We start from the raw sequence: 20,183 nt of genomic DNA on the forward strand, positions 1-20,183 counted from the left end.
GCACAATACCACAATTAGTTGTAGAACATATTTCAGAGTTTGACATGGGTTACAATTCCACAATTTTAGGTTTTTACTTCTAGACAGATCATTTTTTAAGAATGAGTTGAAAGTTGGTACTTTTGATTTTCAGTTACCAATTGGCTATTAGTAGACAAATTCTCTGTTTTGAGTCTTCTGGTAGTTTTAACCAAAGCTAACTATCTGTTAAAGTCCTTGTGTGTCTCCATCTGTGAGTTCTTTCCTGAACAGATTACTTAAAATTTGAAATGAGTGACCAGAATCAAAAATTGATTTCAGGGGAAAAAATCTTTAATTTTTATAGTTTCATCCTGTTACTATTCTAAGAGATAGTGACTGCTTCAAAGGCTAACATAGAGTAAAAACAAACCTAGTTGACAACTTCTTATGAAATTTTGCTTTTTACCCTGCTAATCTATATGTTTAAATAGGGGGAGGGAGGTGTGAGCAATTTTTAAAGTCATTTTTTTTTGTTGTTGCTTGAAATTTGTAGAGCCTACAGAAAACAATGCCTGGTATCCTGTTGTTGAATGAACTAAAGAAATGCTGCACATCAGCATTTTTCTTCCATTTCCTTTAGTAGTCAGCAACCGCAATGTTTATTTGACGTTCTGCTAGCTTCCAGGAAGGGCTCAGTGAAGTTGATTTCTGTCAGCACTTTTTCACTGTGATTGATACTAGTGAAGGTAGAGAATGTTTAGGGGCTTTTAAAGGAAATTATGCTACTTGGAAATACTGGGGATAGGAAATTAACCAAATCTTCATGCCCATACTTAAAAATAGTTCTGTTAGTATAGCGTTAACTAATGGTATAATAACATCCAAGTATCAGCTGATCTCTCTAAAATTGTTGACCTTTATTTCTGCATTGGTAATATCCATTATATTTTCAACAAGATAAAAGAGCACTTACACAAAAGGTAACCAAAACAAGACTCTACATAGAATACAATAGTTTCATCCAAAATACAGCAGTTCATACATATTTCCTTTAGTTCAGACTCTTCAGATGAAACACGGAGGAAAGATTTGGGGACTGTAAAACCAAGCACTAATTATGAAACATAAGCCCTTAGTAATGCTGTCATAAATACAAGTTTTACTGTATTTTAAATTTCCAGCTCACTCACCTGGTAAATGAGTTCTGTTCCCTGAGTTTATTAGTTATTCCTTAGGAAACAAACTCCTCGGGTATGCTTATTTCCAATAAGTTTGTTTCTGTCTGACCAGAGGTGAGAGTTACTGGTTGAAATTTGTGTACTCAAATATTAGTTGCTATTTCTTTAATTATGTGTTGTGGGTAGGCACAAACATAGTGGCAGATAGGTTGCTGAAATATAGTTTTTTACTAAAGAAGGGTTGTCTTTGCCTGGTCAGAGAATTCAGCATTGAAAAACACTTTTATTTGGTTGCGTCTTATGCTAGCATTTTATGCCCTTTTAAATAAATAGATACTATTGGATTAAATATTTTCAAGGCGCATTTGCTCCCTTTAACAGTGTTTTTGTAGTTTGGTTATTAATATAGTCTGAGGTGTTGACACATCATCAGTGGGTTTCCCGATTCCTTGATTTATCAGGGTATTCCGATTCTAGTTTTAGAAACATGTTTTTGAACCCAGTGATTGACCTGAATAAAGTTCAAATATGTAACGTTAAAATTATGGCATCCAAACCCATTGGGCCTTCTGTACTTCAGCAGTACGTATCATGATGCCATAGCTGGAAAGTTGGATACTTTAGGAGAAAAGATATCCCTGTATATAGAGTGCTATGTACCCACCATGTTGTTCTTAGTGTTTAATATGTGTTAAATCACTTAAAGCTCTCATCCAGCACCTAAGCTGCCATGCTCCCCCCCACACAAGCAAGAGAGGATATGTTCTTTCCTTTTTCTGTTTGACGCATTTGCAGTCAAGGCAAATATATATTCTAAACCGAGCTAAGAAAAAGAAAGTAAAAAGCATTAAAAACTGGTGAGCATTTAACTTAGATTACTTAATTTAATATTGCTGAAGATCATTTACAGAATATATCTTTCTGATTTTTTTGACTTATTAATTTTGACAGTTTATTATCTTCATTTCTTCCCTCTACCAATTTTATTTCTCAGTTATAAGACGATTTTTTTCTGTGTTTTCACACTTATTGTTGAAATCATCTTACAGTTGTATACACTCTTCCCCCCCAAAACTTCATTTATCGAAAACTGAGACAGTGCTTAACAGGCACAGAGACTGCCTCCCTTTCTTTATGCTCTTTGAAGAAACTGCAACTTATTACAACCTAACACACCTGGTGGAAATCTCAGTTCTTCTCAGTCCCTTTTAACAGTGGACTTAGCTATTTGAATGTTTAGTAATTTCTCAAGGCAAAAGAAGTACCCAGGGTGAGAGCTTTTACTTTGCCCTGTAATTCTGCTTGCTGGTATAGAACATTGCAGATTTTTTTTTTTTTTTTTGTCCTCCTGTAGATCTCTGGATTCTGAACCATGAAAGTTATAATTTCTTTCAGACTTGGTTCTCCTTTTCTTGTCTGAAATCCCTAGATTAGTGTCTCTTTTTAACTAACTATCCTTCATATTTTGCCAGAGTTTTAATGTTAAGGAAATTTTCCTTTTCTCTTTGGATTCCTCAGCAAAACTTTTGAAAACAGTGCTGACCAGTAGAACTATTTGTGATGATGGATTTGTTCTGTGCCATTTAATAAGTACTCCCAGCCACATGTGGCTTTTGAGCTCTTGAAATGTAATTAGTATGACGGAGGAGGTAAACTTTACAATAAAATTAAAAAAAATTTTAAAGTTTTAAAATTAAATAGCCATAAATTAATTTAAAAAAATTAAAATAGCCACATATGGCTAGAGGCTACCGTATTGGATAGTGCGTGAACCTCTCTCTCAGATGTGACTGGGCAGACATCCAGTTTGCAGCTCATTTACAGAGCATAAAAATCTTGGACTTGAATTATGTCAGTATCTAGTTTGATTTTTCATCTTTACATTTTGAGGTGGTAATCTTCTACCTTCATGCCCTATTGACAAATTGCCTAATAAAAGTCCAGTCACTAAGTCTAATTTTCATGTTTTGCAACCTGTAGTAGAAGAGTAGAGATTAATTCCTTAAAACTTAAAAAAAAAAATTTGCAAGCTTTCATAAAACTGAAGACAGCTATATACCCACCATCTAGATTTTTAATATTTTCCTATGTTTGCTTTTTCTGGAATTTTTAGAGAAATCCAGTTCATAATGATATTTCACCCCTAAATACTACAGTATGAATCTTTAGAAAATAGGGAGATTTTGTTAAAATCACGATATCATTCTAGCCCCCTAACATTTTAATGCTTCCTTATGTACATATTTCTTCAGCTGTCATTTGATTTGTTTAATCAGGATCCAAGCAAGATCTGCATATTTCTTCAGCTGTCATTTGATTTGTTTAATCAGGATCCAAGCAAGATCTGCATGTTGCATTTGGTTATGTCACTTAAGTCCTGCTTAAAAAACATTAATTTTTATGTAGTTTTAGATTCATAGAAAAGCTGCAAGAACAGTACAGATCATTTCTTTATATTCAGTTTACTCATTCATTAGTTAACATGTTACTACTACATATGATTTTTCTCATCTATCTATATACATTTTTTTCCCTGAACTGTGTGATAATAAGTTGCAGGCATGTTAATCTTTTTACCCCTATATCCTTTAGTGTGTGTTTCCTAAGAATAACAACATGGTTTTATAGAACCACAATACAATTATCAAACTCAGGAACTTATCTTTGATAGAACACAGTCTTCTAATTTTGGGCCTTATTCAGATTTCATGAATTATTCTAAAAATGTTCTTTGTGTCAAAAGAAAATCCAGAATCATGGGTTGCATTGGGGTGTCATGTCCCTTTAAGTTTTTTTTAATCTGGAGTGCTCTTTGTATTTGAAGACAAATGTTTTTGAAGAGCACAGGTCAGTTATTTTGTAAACTGTTCCTCAGTTTGAGTTTTGACACATAATGGTGTGTCATCATGATTAGATTCATGTTATGGTTTTGGCAGGAATACCAAAAAAAAGTGATGATATATTCTCTGCATCATATCAGGAGGCACATGCTGTCAATTTGACCCATTGCTGGTGGTATTAACTCTGCTCCCTTGTTGGAGGTTGTATCTGCCAGCTTTTTCCACTGTAAAGTTAACCTTTTTTATCTCTTTGTAATACTTATGGGGAGGTACTTTGAGACTCTCTAAATATCAGTTACTCCTAAATTTCACTTGTTGGTTTTAGTATTCATTGATGATTTTTCCCTGAATCAATTATTATAATTGGCAAATAGTGACACTTAAAAATCCCATCATTCCTTTTCCATATTTAAGTTACCTTTCTTCTGTAAGGAATAGCTTTTCCTTCTCTCTGCTTACTATTTATTTATAGTATTATGGACTCCGGTGGACTTTTTAAATCCCCTAATCTAGAAGAGTTCTGAAAAGTAATTCATATGTATACATAGTAAAAACATGCTTTTATGTAAGAAGATTGTGGCCTCTATATTTTAGTTAGGCAAATTAAAGAACGGGAATGGAAGGGTAGGGGCTTTCATGTGTTAAGAAAGTTCTCTTATTTGTTTTAAAGGTTAATTGGATAAGGTGACCTGGAATTACGGGGTATGGGGACAGATTAGGAAAATAGTGGTGGTGTGATTTTGAACCAGGTAGCTTCAACTTCTCTGCACATTAAGAGAAATGATGTTCCTGCTTTTCCATTTTCCTGATCTGCTTCTGTTTCTTGGTCTTGAATTCTTTAGAGTAAAGAGAATTCTTGATGATACTGACCTTAGGTCGTCTGTTTACATCACCTTTCCCAGCCTGTTCCTCCAGCAAAGGTGTTGGAGGCATATTTTCTAGTTTATTAGAAAGTTTGTTGTCAATACTGCTCTACAGTGTCCCTAAAAATAGGAAATAAAATAGTGTGAGCACATCATACATGATCCCATTTTATATGGTCTTCAAGATTCTGACCTCTACCAACTGTAGTTAGACAAATTAAATGAGCAAAAGTGGAAGGGTGTTTTTAAATGTAATTCGCTTTTCTCAAAAAAGGCATTTCACAGTGTCTGAGTAAGTTAAGCACCCAAGACCACTAATCTGTTATCAGTTGTCAAAAGAAATTCCCACCCAGAATTCCAACCAACTTTAGAGCAGCTGAATTAAGTAGATAATAAAATGCAAATTTAAGAAAAAAGTTAACCTTGAGCTGGCCTAAAGTACTGATGTGTATGTACTTATAGTCAATATCTTTTGAGCCTTTACGATGTGTTTTAAGTGTTTCACTTTGGATCATCACAAGTCTGGGGTAGATATTATCGTCTCTGTTTCAAATGAGAAACAGATACAGATTAATTGATAGGCCCATAGTAGTTTAAATCGCAGAACTAGGATTCAATTGGCTTCTGTGAAGATTCCATAGAGAGCCACCAACTAATTCTGGATGGTATTTGCACTAAACTAGGCCTTACCATCAAATCCTAAGGTAGTGCTGCTTTCAGACTAGTGTCCACAATCAAGTCTGGAATTCAAACAATTACGAAATTGGTGTGGTTTTCTTTAGAAGGCAATTTTAGTTGATAATTAATACGCTTTTGTGCATGTACTATTAGTGTTTTTTTTTTCTTCTTTTAAAGGGGAAGATGGAAACATACATTATAGTTTTTCATTTACATAGGCTATCTCTGAGATGCACAAGCCTATCTCTGACCTGCAGAAGTTAACTAGTTGCTGGGGGCAAAGGGTATTACTAGAAAAATGGGGCGAGTGACTTTGCACAGTATGCCCATTTGTATCCTTTGAATGTTTTACCATATGCATGTGATAAGTATTAAAAAAAACACAACATCTTTTCTTGGACCTAAATATATTGACTATATGTTCTTATAACAGCACAATAAAGGTTTTTTTAGAATATTTTGTGGTTAGTATTTGCTTCTTTGAAAATTAAACCTGTTTAAAAACGCTAAGTTTCATTAAAAAGATTTAATCTTTACAGCTACTAGACTTAGTTATCTAATATGGTAATAATTTTATATGATCTTATTTTAAGAGTTCCCCGGGCCAGAATTGTGATTGATTGTGACTTGTCCTATTACTGTCTTTTGATATAATTCCCTTTTTGACTATATCATATGAAAATATGGGAAACCTTAGGCAATGCTCTGGCCTTCCCACTGAAAAGTCACACAGATGAGGGAAAAGTCATTATTGAGCTTTTTGAAGAGGTAGAAGCAAATATGAATCTCTGTTAACTGATAGGAGTAAGTCGCTCGAATTACTTACCACTTCTTTTCCTAACTATTAGAAAGCTTTTTTAGGAAGGGGCAGATTCTTGTTTAGTTGTGGAAATGGCCATCACTAAGATGTTTTTAATATGCTTAAACATGCAGCATTGGTAAGTTTGCCATTTGCTCCTGGTTTAATTTTTTGTTATAGAAAAAAAAGATATATGTGTATTTCACATGGAATATTTTAAATAAGACTAGTACATTCTTGCTGGAGAAGATAAAAAATATATATGCATAGCTCTCTTGGTAGAATATGTTTGAAGAGAAAGGAATATAAGAATTACATATATTGCAAGGAGTGCTGGAGATCCAACCCATTTTTTAACCAAAGCTTTGCTTTTATGGCAAGTAAAGCAGCAGCTGATTGTTAATCCTGAGGCTGACAGTGTGTTTTACTCACTACATATATCTGAGGATCTAGCAGGGTACTATCCGAAACATGGGTTTCTTGACTTTCCTTTCATTCCCTCATTACAGCTTTTTTTTTAATAGTTTCTTTTCTTACAATCACCTTGCACCTGTCTTTGAAGTGGAGGAGGGTTAGGAAGGAAGCTGTTAGGACCATGTGTGGATTCAGTTATAGTGTCTGTAGTTTGCATCCTTGTTTTACTTTTAACTCCACTATTGGGTTACACTATTTTTACTCTTTCTCAAGTATTGTAGGACTTAAGCTATGAAAGTTCAATTTAAAATTTCCTTAGGTGACTGCTTGGTGTAGTGAAGTGAGTTAGAGACATGGGGTTCTTATTTTACATAGTAATTTAGAAACTTGTTGGTTTATGTATATAATTGTATGAACTCTATGCCACTGGAATGTTTTCTCCAATTATTGGAAAGGTAACTTGATTAAATTTCTAGGAGTCTGTGAACCCTCTACTCAGAAAAATAGATTTATGTACCTCCCCTGAAACTGGATGGACAACTTGGTTTTTATAAGGCCTGCCTGACACCCAGTCCATTCCCAGTCCCTTTGTATGATGTTGGAAACATTTACGTCTTCCTGCCATTGTTAGTTCTGGAACTAAAAGTAACTATAAAAGTTAATATCAGAAGGAGGGCGGGCCACAGTGGCTCAGCAGGCAAGAACGCTTGCCTGCCATGCCAGAGGACCCGGGTTTGATTCCCAGTGCCTGCCCATGTTAAAAAAAAAAAAAAGTTAATGTCAGAAGGAACTGAAAATCAATAAAAAACAATAGTTGTTTTTTTTTTCCCACAAATAAGACTTTTTATTTGTCACTTTTAAAAGTCTGAGTTTTGAAAAGATTTTAGGAATCTTTTAGGCTTACATTCATCAGTTCATTCCACTTAAACACCTGTCTCAACTCCAGTTGCTTTTCTAGAACGCCTTTACCGTGAAGCTCCCATGAGTTTTTCCAATTCAAACCTTGGGCTCCTTCAGCAGTTTTACTTTTCTAACTAACACATCATGGAGAGGATAGATAGATTGGCAAACCTTTTCAGTGTCATTCAGTGCTATCTGGAATGAATTCGTTGACCACTTCTTTCAAAATTTGTCTGCACCTATCGGGTCACGATTTCTATCTTATTCTGGATTTGGCAGACCTGTTGTGCTGAGCATAACCTGTCTTTTGAATCTGATGTGTTTTTTGGTAAAAGCGACACAGAACATATGAAGCAAATAATCATCGGTAGTTTTGACATCAACATGAGCTTCAGGTATGGTCTTCCATTTTTGGGAATGTTTTTTCTCATGGGTAAGATTCATACCATGGAAGTTGGTTAGACTGTTTTTCCTTGAGACCTTATAACTAGTGTTTTTCCTATGTTTCCTATATTAAATATTGCTAGTGCTTTCACATCATATCAATCTTTCTTAGAAAATGGATCAACCACTTTCTTTTTGGCTTCTCTTTTGCCACCTTTTGTAAGGCACTTGTTCTTGCCAACTGCCATGGTGCTGCTCAGAGAGCCCCATAAAGTTTTATTGTAACTAAATTCATTAAAAACCACCTACCTCACAGCTTGGTTTCCTTTGCCTTGCAATGCAGCATATACTTGAGCTGTGGTAAAGCTGGTTAATCTTTTCCTTTATTACCAAGTTTGTATTAATAGTTAGCTCACTCCTTGCCTTAGTAGTCCATGACAGAGTTACTAACTGTACCTTATAACTGACTATGCCTGCAGTTGTTCAGGTACAATAGGGAAGTGAAAGTAAAATGTACTCGCTTAATTTTATGTTGTATCTTATTCAGATCTTGCCCTGGTAATATTTAAGCATTTTACAGAAAAGTTTGTAAAATAATTTAAATAAAATACATTAACTTGGTTTGGCCAAGTTACATAGAAAGGCTAGTGATGGTGGTGGTATGGTGGTGAAGGGACTAGATAGCTGAAGGACAGGGGGTAGGAGGATGACTTCATTCTTTCCATACTTGTCCATTTTTATTTGCCTGTTGTATGATGTGAATTTATTACCCAATAAAAGTCTGGCCAAGACTAATAAAATAAGCTTTCAGGTTAGCCTCTTTTTGTGGGACTTAATTCATCATAACATTCGGTCACCTAGAGTATTAATTATTAATGAATCACTCTGGAAGAAGTGCCCTTCCAGCAACAATTGACTTATATACTTTTTTATTCTTATACATTTAATTGGTTTTTAAGAATCTGCAGCCTTAAATCCAGTGTATTTGTTTGGCAATTACTTTAGTATCTTCTGAGTATGCAAAGCAAATCTAGGTCCATCATTTTCCTTGTTAAAATCTTTTAGTAACTCCCTTTGCCTATATAATAAATTTAAGATTCTTACTGGGTACATTTAGCGCTTGCTTCTCTTTATAACTTTAATTCTCCCTTCCTCAAGCCTTTCATGGTCTTTTCCTGTTGTTACAGAAGTACTTGTAGTTTCCTTAGCATACCATACTTTTACATTTATGGAACTTAGCTCATGCTGTTTCTTCTGTTGAGAAATATTTCTTCACCCTCCTTTGATGCATTACATTATCTGTGGAGATCTTTGTTGACAAGGCTACTGTTATATTGTTTGGCCATTTTTGCATGATATTGTAACTTTTTTCACTTGTCTCTCTACTCTTGCTGGTCCGTGTGACGTTTTCAGTTTCTCTCTTTTATGCTATAATTTTATTTTCAGATTCCTGAAACCTGTGTGTGAACAAGTACTAAGTACTGTATTAAATGGTAAGGGGGGTAAGAGAAGGTAGGTCCAATAGTTCAAAGATCTTAAACTGATAAGCATTCATTACCCGTCTCTTTAACCATAGATGCTGGCTCTAAGGTATTGACCTTTCCTTAGACCTCATCTCTGTTCATTCTCCCTCTTAGTTATAGTCACAAGGTTACTAAACGATTGTTGGAAGGTGTTGGAACAACAGGCCTGTCATTTGGCCATTAATTGTCTCACTTGAATCAAAATAATGAAATTGTCACTGTTGATCTTGAAACATTAATCGTTAATGTGGATTTGTAGTGATAATATATATGTACATAAATGGCATTTTTTTTCTAATCCACTTAGTAATATGGTTTTTTGTGTTGTCTTGAAAAATAACATATATACAAAAAAGCAATGAATTTCACAGCACATTGCAACAATTAGTTGTAGAACAGATTTCAGAGTTTGGTATAGGTTAAAATTCCACAATTTAAGGTTTTTCCTTCTAGCTGCTCCAAGACACTGTAGACACAAAGAAATATCAGTGTAATGATTCAGCAGTCATACCGTTTGTTGAATCCTATCATCTTCTCTTTTTTAACTCCACCTTCTCCTTTGATCTTTCTCCCAATCTTTAGGGGTATTTGGGCATGTGCATTCTAAGTTTTCATGTTTGAAAGGGCTGTTGATAATATGGAATAGGGGGATAGAAGTAGTTGATGTTCTGGAGAGGCTGTCCCCTCTGGGTTTCAGGACAATAACATGTTTTTTTAATTTTTTCCCCAGCTCCAGAACCTGGGTATCAACCCAGCAAACATTGGCTTCAGTACCCTGACAATGGAGTCAGACAAATTTATCTGCATTAGAGAAAAAGTAGGAGAGCAGGCCCAGGTGGTAATCATTGATATGAATGACCCAAGTAATCCAATTCGAAGACCAATTTCAGCGGACAGCGCCATCATGAATCCAGCTAGCAAAGTAATTGCATTGAAAGGTATTATTGAAATTTTTTCTAAAACTCTTCCTTCTATGCAAATACAATAATTAAGGTCTGCATTATTTAATATATTGATTACATTTGATTAAATAAAATAGATCTCTAAAATCAGTGCTAGTGCTGAATGTAAACTGCTTTTATGACTTGGAATGTTTCTATGAAATGTCTTACTTTCTATTCAGTATAGATCTGGGAACATCTTTAAGTTTTAGATTAATTGCATTGAAATTTATTATTTATTGTGTGATAAAATTGCTAAAAACACATCTCCATGTACAGAGCAAACAAGAATTTAGTGATACATATTCTTGAGTAAAGCATACTTTACTAATCATAGCATCTAAACGTTGCAGAATTTAATTATGGTTAACTTGCTTTTAGTTTTTTTTAAATACATAAGGCATGTATTGTATTTCATTTAGTTTATCAAGTTTTAATAATGGCTTGAATTTACCCTGATTGTTGAAAATGTGTGTATATATAGGTGTATATTAAAGCTTTAGAGTCATGAGTATCCAAGTTTATTCAGACTAACTTTAATCGCTACAACAGGAGTTTGTATAACTTACCAGTCTAAAGTGAATTCAAAGTGCTTCATACTTTCTGGGAGTCTATATTAATTTTTTTCCACTTTGGACTTTAGGATGAGAATGAAATTGACCCTTTAAAAACAAAAGCTTTTAAAGAGTCCTGTGTGACAAACTGCTCTAAAAAAAAGGCATTTAATTGCCTACTCTTTGCTTTTTATTTTCTTGGTAGTAGAAGGAAGAGTTCAGGTTTTCACTGATTTCTTGGTAAATTTGTAGGTGAGTTATTAGAAGTGCTCAAGTGTTTAACAGACTTTTTAAAAAAATATGATTTAAATTTTGTGTTTAGTAATAATACTGATTGAAAAGTAAATCAGCCAGGTTTGGGGAGGGCCAGGGAAAGCATATTCAAACAAATAAGTCACCATCACATATCTAAGATTAGAATTGATCTCATCTCAAAGAAAGATGGTCCAGCTTTCACCTAGGACCAAGTGTTTTGAATTAGTAAACTTTTTGCTTCTATTTAAAAATATGTATTGAACTTTAAGGTATTACTTCCCTTTAGCCTCTTTAAAGAATTTAAATTTATCTATTCAGCAACACTCACAATTCTCTGTTAAAAGGCCATCATTCTAATTTTGTCAGAATTCTTTTCTATTTTTAATGTTATTGTTATCTTATCACGTTTCTTAATGCTTTCTTATGTGTGCAGATGGTGAGTTATCTTACATTAGATTGTATTAGTTATTGTCCTGTACTATAAAAAGAATAAGTTGAAAAGATTTTCAGAGCATTGTACAGTAGCATTATAGAGTTTTGCCCATATACATACACTACAGAGTTTAGCTGTCATTCCTTTGCTTATCCCCTCCCTAAGCCACCCCGCAAACATTTACTCCAGCTCTTTTCATGTAAAAAAGAATAAAAGTCTAATAATCTGGAATTTGGGGAAGGAAGCACAGAAAAGTAAGTCATTACTAAGTATTCCTTCCTTCTGAAGCCAGTTTAAAACCTTATGGCTTCTTTTTATAAAACAGGACTATAACTCTCACAATTTTTCAAGTCTGATTGTGGTTTACATATTGTGTGTGATGGTAATAACCTTCTCTGTTTTATGGAAGAAGTTTTTTCACATGTTGTAAGAAGGGTATGATACAAAGTGTATGTTTTCTGTTATCCCTCTCCTGTGCTCTCTCCCCCTCCAAATACTGTCTTATAATTTTTGTCCTTCAGGAGCCAGATTCTCTGTGGCTCAGAAATTGAGTTTTTCTTAGTTTCAAAGGACTAATCTTGATAGCCTAGTGTGAGCTATGGGCTTTTTTTTCCCTCTATTTTAAATGAAATCACTTTTTGAACTGTGAGGGATTTCAAATTAAAAGTACAAGCCCTTGCATCTGACTCAGTGGACACTTAACACTCAAGGCAAATTTCATCCTCCTTTTACTAAGTGTTTGCTGTCATATTGGGATGAAGCTTGAACTTTATTCTTAGACCCAGTATATTAACAGCATCTGAAACTGACCTCCTTTGTCTCCTGCTTTCCTCTAGCACCTCTACCTTTCCCTACCTTTCCCTCTGTATTTTAAACCATTTAAATGTAGCATGCACTTCTCTTTTGTGCCAGTGGTAACAGGACAGAATTGAAGTAGCTCTCCTCTTCCAAGAGCATTTTTCATAAGATTTAGGTGGATGGGAGGTGGCTCCCTTGTTAAAAAGTAGACATTTTCCCCATGTGTTTTTGTCATTTTTGCTTTGTAACGTATACCTACAATTAAATTAGTTTTTGTGTAAAATTAACTGAATCACAAATATGAAGGTTTATAAGCTTGTTTTCCATCATTGTTAAGGGATTTGGACTTTGGACTCATTTTCATTTGGAATTTAGAATTTCATGGAAGTCATACTATGTTTAAAGTATATTTATTAGAAGTAATAAGTTGCTTAAAATGTAGTACCTCGCTCATTATCATCTATTATCTCTTCAATGTTTGTTGTTCTATCAATGTGACTTCTATAGTACATTATTAGTCTCAAGATAGAATCATTTTGTTTGATCTTGAATCATTTTGTTTGCAAATTACAGAGCTAGTTTAACTAGGTATTAATTCAACCTGAACTTTGTTTTTTAATGACTCTTCATTTTTAATTTTGTTTTTAGCTGGGAAAACTCTTCAGATATTTAACATTGAAATGAAAAGTAAAATGAAGGCCCATACCATGACTGATGATGTCACTTTTTGGAAATGGATCTCTTTAAATACGGTTGCTCTTGTTACGGATAATGCAGTTTATCACTGGAGTATGGAGGGAGAGTCTCAGCCAGTGAAAATGTTTGATCGCCATTCTAGCCTTGCAGGATGCCAGATTATCAATTATCGTACAGATGCGAAGCAAAAGTGGTTACTTCTCACTGGCATATCTGCACAGGTAACAATTTTGTAGTTTTTAAGAAGCAGGCTCATGGACTATTATGCCCAGAACACCGTCTATTTTGAAATTAAGTATTTTATCTCAAGCCCACAATTGAATCTGACATATTTTGGAATACTTTTTTAGGTAATTGTAGCTCAGTACCTTAGTACCTATGTAGCATTTCATGATGTAACATTTCAGAATGTCTTGCCAAGTGTTTTCCTTTTTTTTTTTTTACCATGGGCAGTCACTGGGAATCAAACCTGGGTCTCTAGCATGATAGGCGAGAACTCTGCCTGCTGAGCCACTGGGGCCTGCCCTTCCCAAGTGTTTTTAACTCTTGTTTGCAGATTGAGTGGAAATTGTTCATGCGGTTCTTACATGAATGATTTGGGATTTATTATTGAAGATAATGTGCTGTGTAATGCATAACAAGCACTTTTGTGTAAAAAGATGGTTGCTTATGAGGCGCATGCTAAGCTGCTAAGTTTTTTTGTTGTTGTTAGCTAATGATTTAATCTTTCATGTGAATGAGAGAGGGCACAGGATTTATCTTATGACATCACTTTATTTTGAGCTAAATCCTCATTTATGTGAGAAGGGCAGGGTACATTCCACTACTGCCTGTTTTGGCAACTCGGACATTGTTGTTCCCAAGTTTATTAGCTGCCCAAAAGGTTCTTAGATTTATGTATAAAAAGGTACCAGTTTTGATTTTATTTCATCATATTAACATATATGACACATCAAAATGAAAAATATATAATTTAACCATTCAACAGCTTGCCTTACACCAAAAGAACACTATATTCATATTAAACATTTATATAGTGCTTCCACCTAACTTTACATTCTTCAGCATTTCTCACGTAGAAATCCAATAAAATCAGCATTGTGTATCATGCTAGTAGATTCCAGGCTTCCCCTATGATTGCCTGAAAAGAACTAGCTATGCTGCCCACAGATGCCATGCAGCTCCACAGCTACCCACTCAAATGGAAGCCTCAATTCCAAGAACTGATTATTTGACATTATTGACCAGGGACTTAGGGTTGTAGTGTGTGACTACATCAGTTACAGAAAGGAAGGTGAACGTGGCCAAGAGAAACCCCACATGATAGAAGGCAAGTTTCTGCTGGGCTCAGCAATCATTAAGTTTTAATAAAATTGTTAGGAGGTAAATTTCAAGGTGAGGCATCAAATTTACATTGAGAGGCTACATTTAAAAGGATTATAAATGCCACTGAGGATGATGAAACATTCTAATTTAAATAGTTGATGAATCTAGCAGTTACTGATTCATTAGTTTCCAAACTTTATTTTCTTTGATCCTTTGTAGCAAAATCGTGTAGTGGGAGCTATGCAGCTGTATTCTGTAGATAGAAAAGTGTCCCAGCCCATTGAAGGACATGCAGCCAGCTTTGCACAGTTTAAGATGGAAGGAAATGCAGAAGAATCAACATTATTTTGTTTTGCAGTACGGGGTCAAGCTGGTGGGAAGGTAAGTTTTGGCTTTGAAAATTATTTTAGTGAGAACGTCTATGTCTTTCTGCTCCTATTTTGTCATCTAATTTCAAAATAATCTTCTCCCTCATTAATTTTTTTTTCATTTCTGTGTAATCACATCTCATTGATTAAAAAATATATATTTTTAAGAAAAAACAATACACTTAGAACCACCAAAAATCATTGATTTTAAAAAAATATATTTTTATTAAGATGTCTTATGCACCATACAGTCCATCCAAAGTTGGCTCAATCAGTGGCTCATACTGTCATCACAGTTGTGTATTTATCACCATGATCATTTTTAGAGCATTTGCATCACTCCAGAAAAAGAGATGCAAAGAAAAAAGAAAAACCCCATATATCCCATACCCCTTACATTGCCCATTCATTGGCCACTACTATTGCAATCTACCCAATTTTTTTTTAACCCCTAATCTCCCCACTCCTGCCTCATTATTTTTCATCCTTATTTTTTTTACTCATCTGTCCATACCCTGGATAAAGGGAGTGTCAGCCATAAGGTTTTCACGATAACGCAGTCACATTATAAAAGTTAGATAGTTTTACAATTGTCTTCAAGAATCAAGGCTACTGGAATACAGTTCCATAGTTTCAGGTACTTCCCTCTAGCCACTCCAATATACCATAAACTAGAAAGGGATCGCTATATAATGCATAAGAATAACCTCCAGGATAACTTCTCAACTGTGTTTGAAATTGCTCTGCTACTGAAACTTTAATTTGTCTTATTTGTCTTTTCCCTCTTTTGGTCAAGAAGGCTTTCTTAGTCCTGTGTTGCCAGGGAGATTTATTCTCTTAGGAGTTATGTCTCACATGGGGGGAGGACAATGAGTTCATCTCCTGTGTTGGCTAAGAGAGGCCACATCTGAGCAACAAAAGAGGTTCTCTGGGGGTGACTTTTAGGCATAATTCTAAGTGGACTTAGTTTCTCCTTTGCAAGAATAAGTGTCATAGGGGCGAACCCCAAGAACTAGGGCTCAGCCTGTTAAATTAGTTGGCCCTACTGCTTGTGAGGATATGGGGGGGTGCAGTTGGGGGGGGTGAAATTTAATATTTCCTCCTTTCTCTCCAGCCCCCAAGGGGACTTTGCAAATACTTATTTTTAATTCCCTGCCCAGATTACCCTGGGATGTATTAGGTCATCCCACTAACCTGTGCAAACTATTAAGATCTCACTTCCTATTCAAGATTCCATGTAATTCAGGTGTTTGAATAAACTGGTCATACAAGTTAAATTATATAGTGTGCTACCAAAAATATAAATTTTGCACCACATAAACATCTCTTCCTTTGGCCTGACACAGAAGTTGTAGTTTTAAAATACAGACCATATCATCCTTTACCTTGTATTCTGATATAGCTTAGTCTTATTCAAGTCAGTGTCATTCATATGTCTAATCGAAGTCTGATCACTTTTTCAACTTTTTTAACAGTTGCTTATGGCATAGTGCTGACTTATCAATTTGTTTTTAGTACTAATTCAGATTTATGATGACTTTAAGTTCTTCTATTTCAATGATTTGACTTTTAACTATCAGGACATTTTCTTACAATTGCCAAAAATAAATACTGTCTTGAGCAAATGTTTTTTTCTATCAGCTGTTTATTAGTTGTCTTTGATTGCCTTTACCAGAGGCCTTAAGTTGGTATTTAAGCTTAGTATGCATAGGAATCATCTAGGGTTGCAAAAATGATATACATCTAGAGAGTCTAATTTCAGTAATAGATGCTCATAAATTGTATTTAAATGCCCTAGGTGACTTGATGTGGAGATAGTATGTGGACCACAGTTTTAGTAACATGGCCTTAACTGAGAGGTTCTCAATCCTCTCTACACATTGGAATCACCTTGTTTGGAGCTTGAATCATGTCCCCACAAAAGGCATGTTTAGGTCTCAACTGCTGGTTCTGTGTGAAACCATTTATAAATAGAACCTCTGAAGATTTTATTAGATAAGGTGTGTCCAAAGTGAGTGAGGGCTACCCGTTTTATGGTATTTAACAGCCAGGAAACTTATGCATCTGGGGTACTCATTTATGAAGCAAAGAACACAACTGCAGATCAGTTAAAGCAGAATGGGTGTGGAATCATTCTGTGGAATGAAACATGTATCATTTAAAAAAGAAAAGATGGGTAGGTAAATTGTGTAGCCAGGGTTGAAAACAGTTGAACAGGTAAACTATTTTTATAATGAACAAATTGAAGTACTTTGTGTGTTTTGAGGTCATGATTGTAGGCAATAGAAATAAGGTCTGTTCAATTAAAGCATAAAAAATTTAGTGAAAGTTTATTGGCTAGCTCAAAATAGTTAGAAAGGCTATAGACCCATGCTTGGTAAATGAGGAGGAATAAAAGAGAGTGGACAGCAGGCGGACCCAGATAAAACTATGCCACAAAACTCTGAGGACTTTGCTACTGCTTTAGCTATAGAGCTGGATGCCACAGCTAGCACTGCTATCTCCTGGAAGCTCAGAGTGACTGCTTCTTCTGCCAGAGTAGAATCTCTCAAGTTTTAATAACTTTGTGATCCTAGTTCCCAGTTCTGAAGTCCAATCCAGGCAAGGTGATGTGCCCACATTAGTGCCAAGAGAATTTTGAGAAGTGAGTATTTAGTGTGTGTTATTTCTAAAATGAGAAGCTGACTGTACCTTCCATCAGAACTTGTAAAGAGCACCCTCCTTTACATTTCCCTATTAGGAAGAGGTTTTTTTTTGCACACCAAAAAAAAAAGTTGAACTTGAGTTTTGTTAGAACATTTGTTTTTTTCCTTGGTATATGGTTAAAGAAAAACAAATTAGGATTAAAAATAATTATGATATCCCTATCGTATCTATATATGATATATATTATATCTTTATCATATCTATATATAATATATAGATTATATAATAATTTATAGCCTCTCAGCAGAAAAGGAAACATATACACAGATGGGTGTATAATTCTGCTTAAAATGTCAGGGTAAGAATCCCTGAATGAAGAAGTAATTCTACTGACTTCTCAGAAAAGCATTGATGTTTAGATTTGAATTATTGAAATCTAAACATAAAGATACTTATGTTTTAGAAATGAGGTATTATCCTTAAGAGATAAATCTAGGACTTTTTTTGAAGTCAACTGTGAAAAACCTTCAGTATAATTTTTATACTACATGAAATCCCGTTTAGACGTTCTTGAGCCTATTTAATACATTGTGCTATACTTTTGTCATCTGCCATGGCTTTTCAAGAAAGACAATTTTTTCAATATGTCTAGTCATCCTAATAAAATATGAAACCCTATAACATTCGTATGGTATTTTTGAATCTTTGAAACAGTTATTTTTTCATGAGTCTGTTCTTGACCGAGTGAAATATATAATACTCTTATTGACGTTATTCTATTTTCTGTTGCCTGATTGACGTTTAAACTGAAATCATCCAATTTATCATTATAGGGTGTATATGATTAGACAGGTCCGCTTAGGTATATATTTTCCATCTCTGTTAGAGTAGAAGTGTAGGGAGAGGAAAAATTAAGTTAGGTCTCTATATGGAACTACTAAATTACAGTCAAAAGTCACAGGAAAGTACTTTTGTGATAATATATTATCATTCCATATAAGATACAGAACTACTCCATCACCACAGAGATCTTCGTTGTGCCACCTCTTTATAATCACACCTTCTCCTCTCTCCCCACCATCCCTGACAACCACTAATATATTTATAATTATGTCACTCAGAGAATGTTTATAAGCAGAATCATACGATGTATGTGACCTTTTGAGATTAGCTTTTATCTTTAATCAATATAATGCCTTCAGATTCATCTCATTCTTGCATGTATTGTTTGTTCCCTTTTTTGCTTCATAGTTGTTCATGGTATGGATATACTACAACTTATTTAATTATTGCCTATTATAGGAAATTTTGGTTGTTTCCACTTCGGGTGTACAAATAAAGATTCTATGGTGACCAACTCTTGATTGCTATTAAGACCTAGGTTTCTATAAATTTGATTTTCTTTTGAACAGCTGCATATCATTGAAGTTGGCACACCACCTACAGGGAACCAGCCCTTTCCAAAGAAGGCAGTAGATGTTTTCTTTCCTCCGGAAGCACAAAATGACTTCCCAGTTGCAATGCAGGTATTGTAGGCAAAATAAATGGACTTTTATAATCTTTCCTCTTAAAAAATCAGAAAACTACTCAGTCAATATAATTTAAGCAGTACTTAAAAGAAAATCCTTTTCTTTCTAAGCTAAAATTTGGTACAGAAACTGAAATAATACTCTAACTTTCATGTATGTAAACTGAATAATCCTAAATTGTTAAAACTGTATTTTTTTAGATCTTATTCATATTCTTGTTTTTTATGTAAGAATTTGAAATGTGCTATAAAAATGAGAGGTCATAAATATTAGTTTTATATTTTTCATGTAAGCCTCTTAAAGATTTAGAATTTTAACATCCATAAAATGAAATTGGATTCAATACAATTTCCTTATTTTCTGTTTGTAGAATTATTGTCTTACTGAAGTGTTAATTTTTTTTTTTGCACAGATCAGTGAAAAACATGATGTGGTATTCTTGATTACCAAGTATGGTTATATCCACCTCTATGATCTTGAGACCGGTACTTGCATCTACATGAATAGAATCAGTGGAGAAACTATCTTTGTTACTGCACCTCATGAAGCCACAGCTGGAATAATAGGAGTAAATAGAAAGGGACAAGTAAGAAAACCTTGAAACTTAAATTAAGCAGTAAGATAAAGTAACACTTGTCACTATAATGCTTTTCAAAAAGTTAATCGTACTTTTGCATATCTGAAAATATAGAAGTGTATTAATACAACTTCTATTAATCCTGTATGTCTCAGAGAGAGAAACTGCTTGGTATAGAGCTACGTAGGGATGTGTATGTGTGTCTTTAATGTCAAAAGAAGTGAGTCTCCATGTAGAGAGCCTACTAGGGCCACATTTGACAGGCCATGCTTTCTATAGTTATTTTCTATATCTATATGATGATAAATATCTAGATGATATTTCTATCATCTATTATGATCTCTCAGCCAGAGAGATTACAAACTATAGGGAAAGTAATTCTTTGTGTATCCTTTTTCCTAACTCCTTAATTAAATATTACTAAATATTTAATGTTGAAAGGTGATATGTTATAGTAGCTGTTGTGGGGTGCTTGGAAAGTTATAGTAGATAGGAAGACTATTAACTGTTCTAAATCATC

At 34.4% G+C, this 20,183-nt stretch overlaps 1 protein-coding gene across 2 annotated transcripts in view; it reads left to right on the plus strand.

The window, feature by feature from the left end:
- CLTC (clathrin heavy chain) overlaps window positions 1-20,183 on the plus strand; it is a 68,348-nt gene that overhangs the window by 15,194 nt on the left and 32,971 nt on the right. For both annotated transcript variants that reach the window (XM_077164975.1, XM_077164976.1), the window contains 5 exons: window positions 10,271-10,478; window positions 13,170-13,438; window positions 14,763-14,924; window positions 18,970-19,083; window positions 19,499-19,672. In XM_077164975.1, coding sequence (XP_077021090.1) covers window positions 10,271-10,478; window positions 13,170-13,438; window positions 14,763-14,924; window positions 18,970-19,083; window positions 19,499-19,672 — 927 coding nt within the window. The remainder of the gene's footprint in view (window positions 1-10,270; window positions 10,479-13,169; window positions 13,439-14,762; window positions 14,925-18,969; window positions 19,084-19,498; window positions 19,673-20,183) is intronic.

The sequence above is a fragment of the Tamandua tetradactyla genome, chromosome 6 (genome assembly GCF_023851605.1).
Source record: "Tamandua tetradactyla isolate mTamTet1 chromosome 6, mTamTet1.pri, whole genome shotgun sequence".
Taxonomy (NCBI): domain Eukaryota; kingdom Metazoa; phylum Chordata; class Mammalia; order Pilosa; family Myrmecophagidae; genus Tamandua; species Tamandua tetradactyla.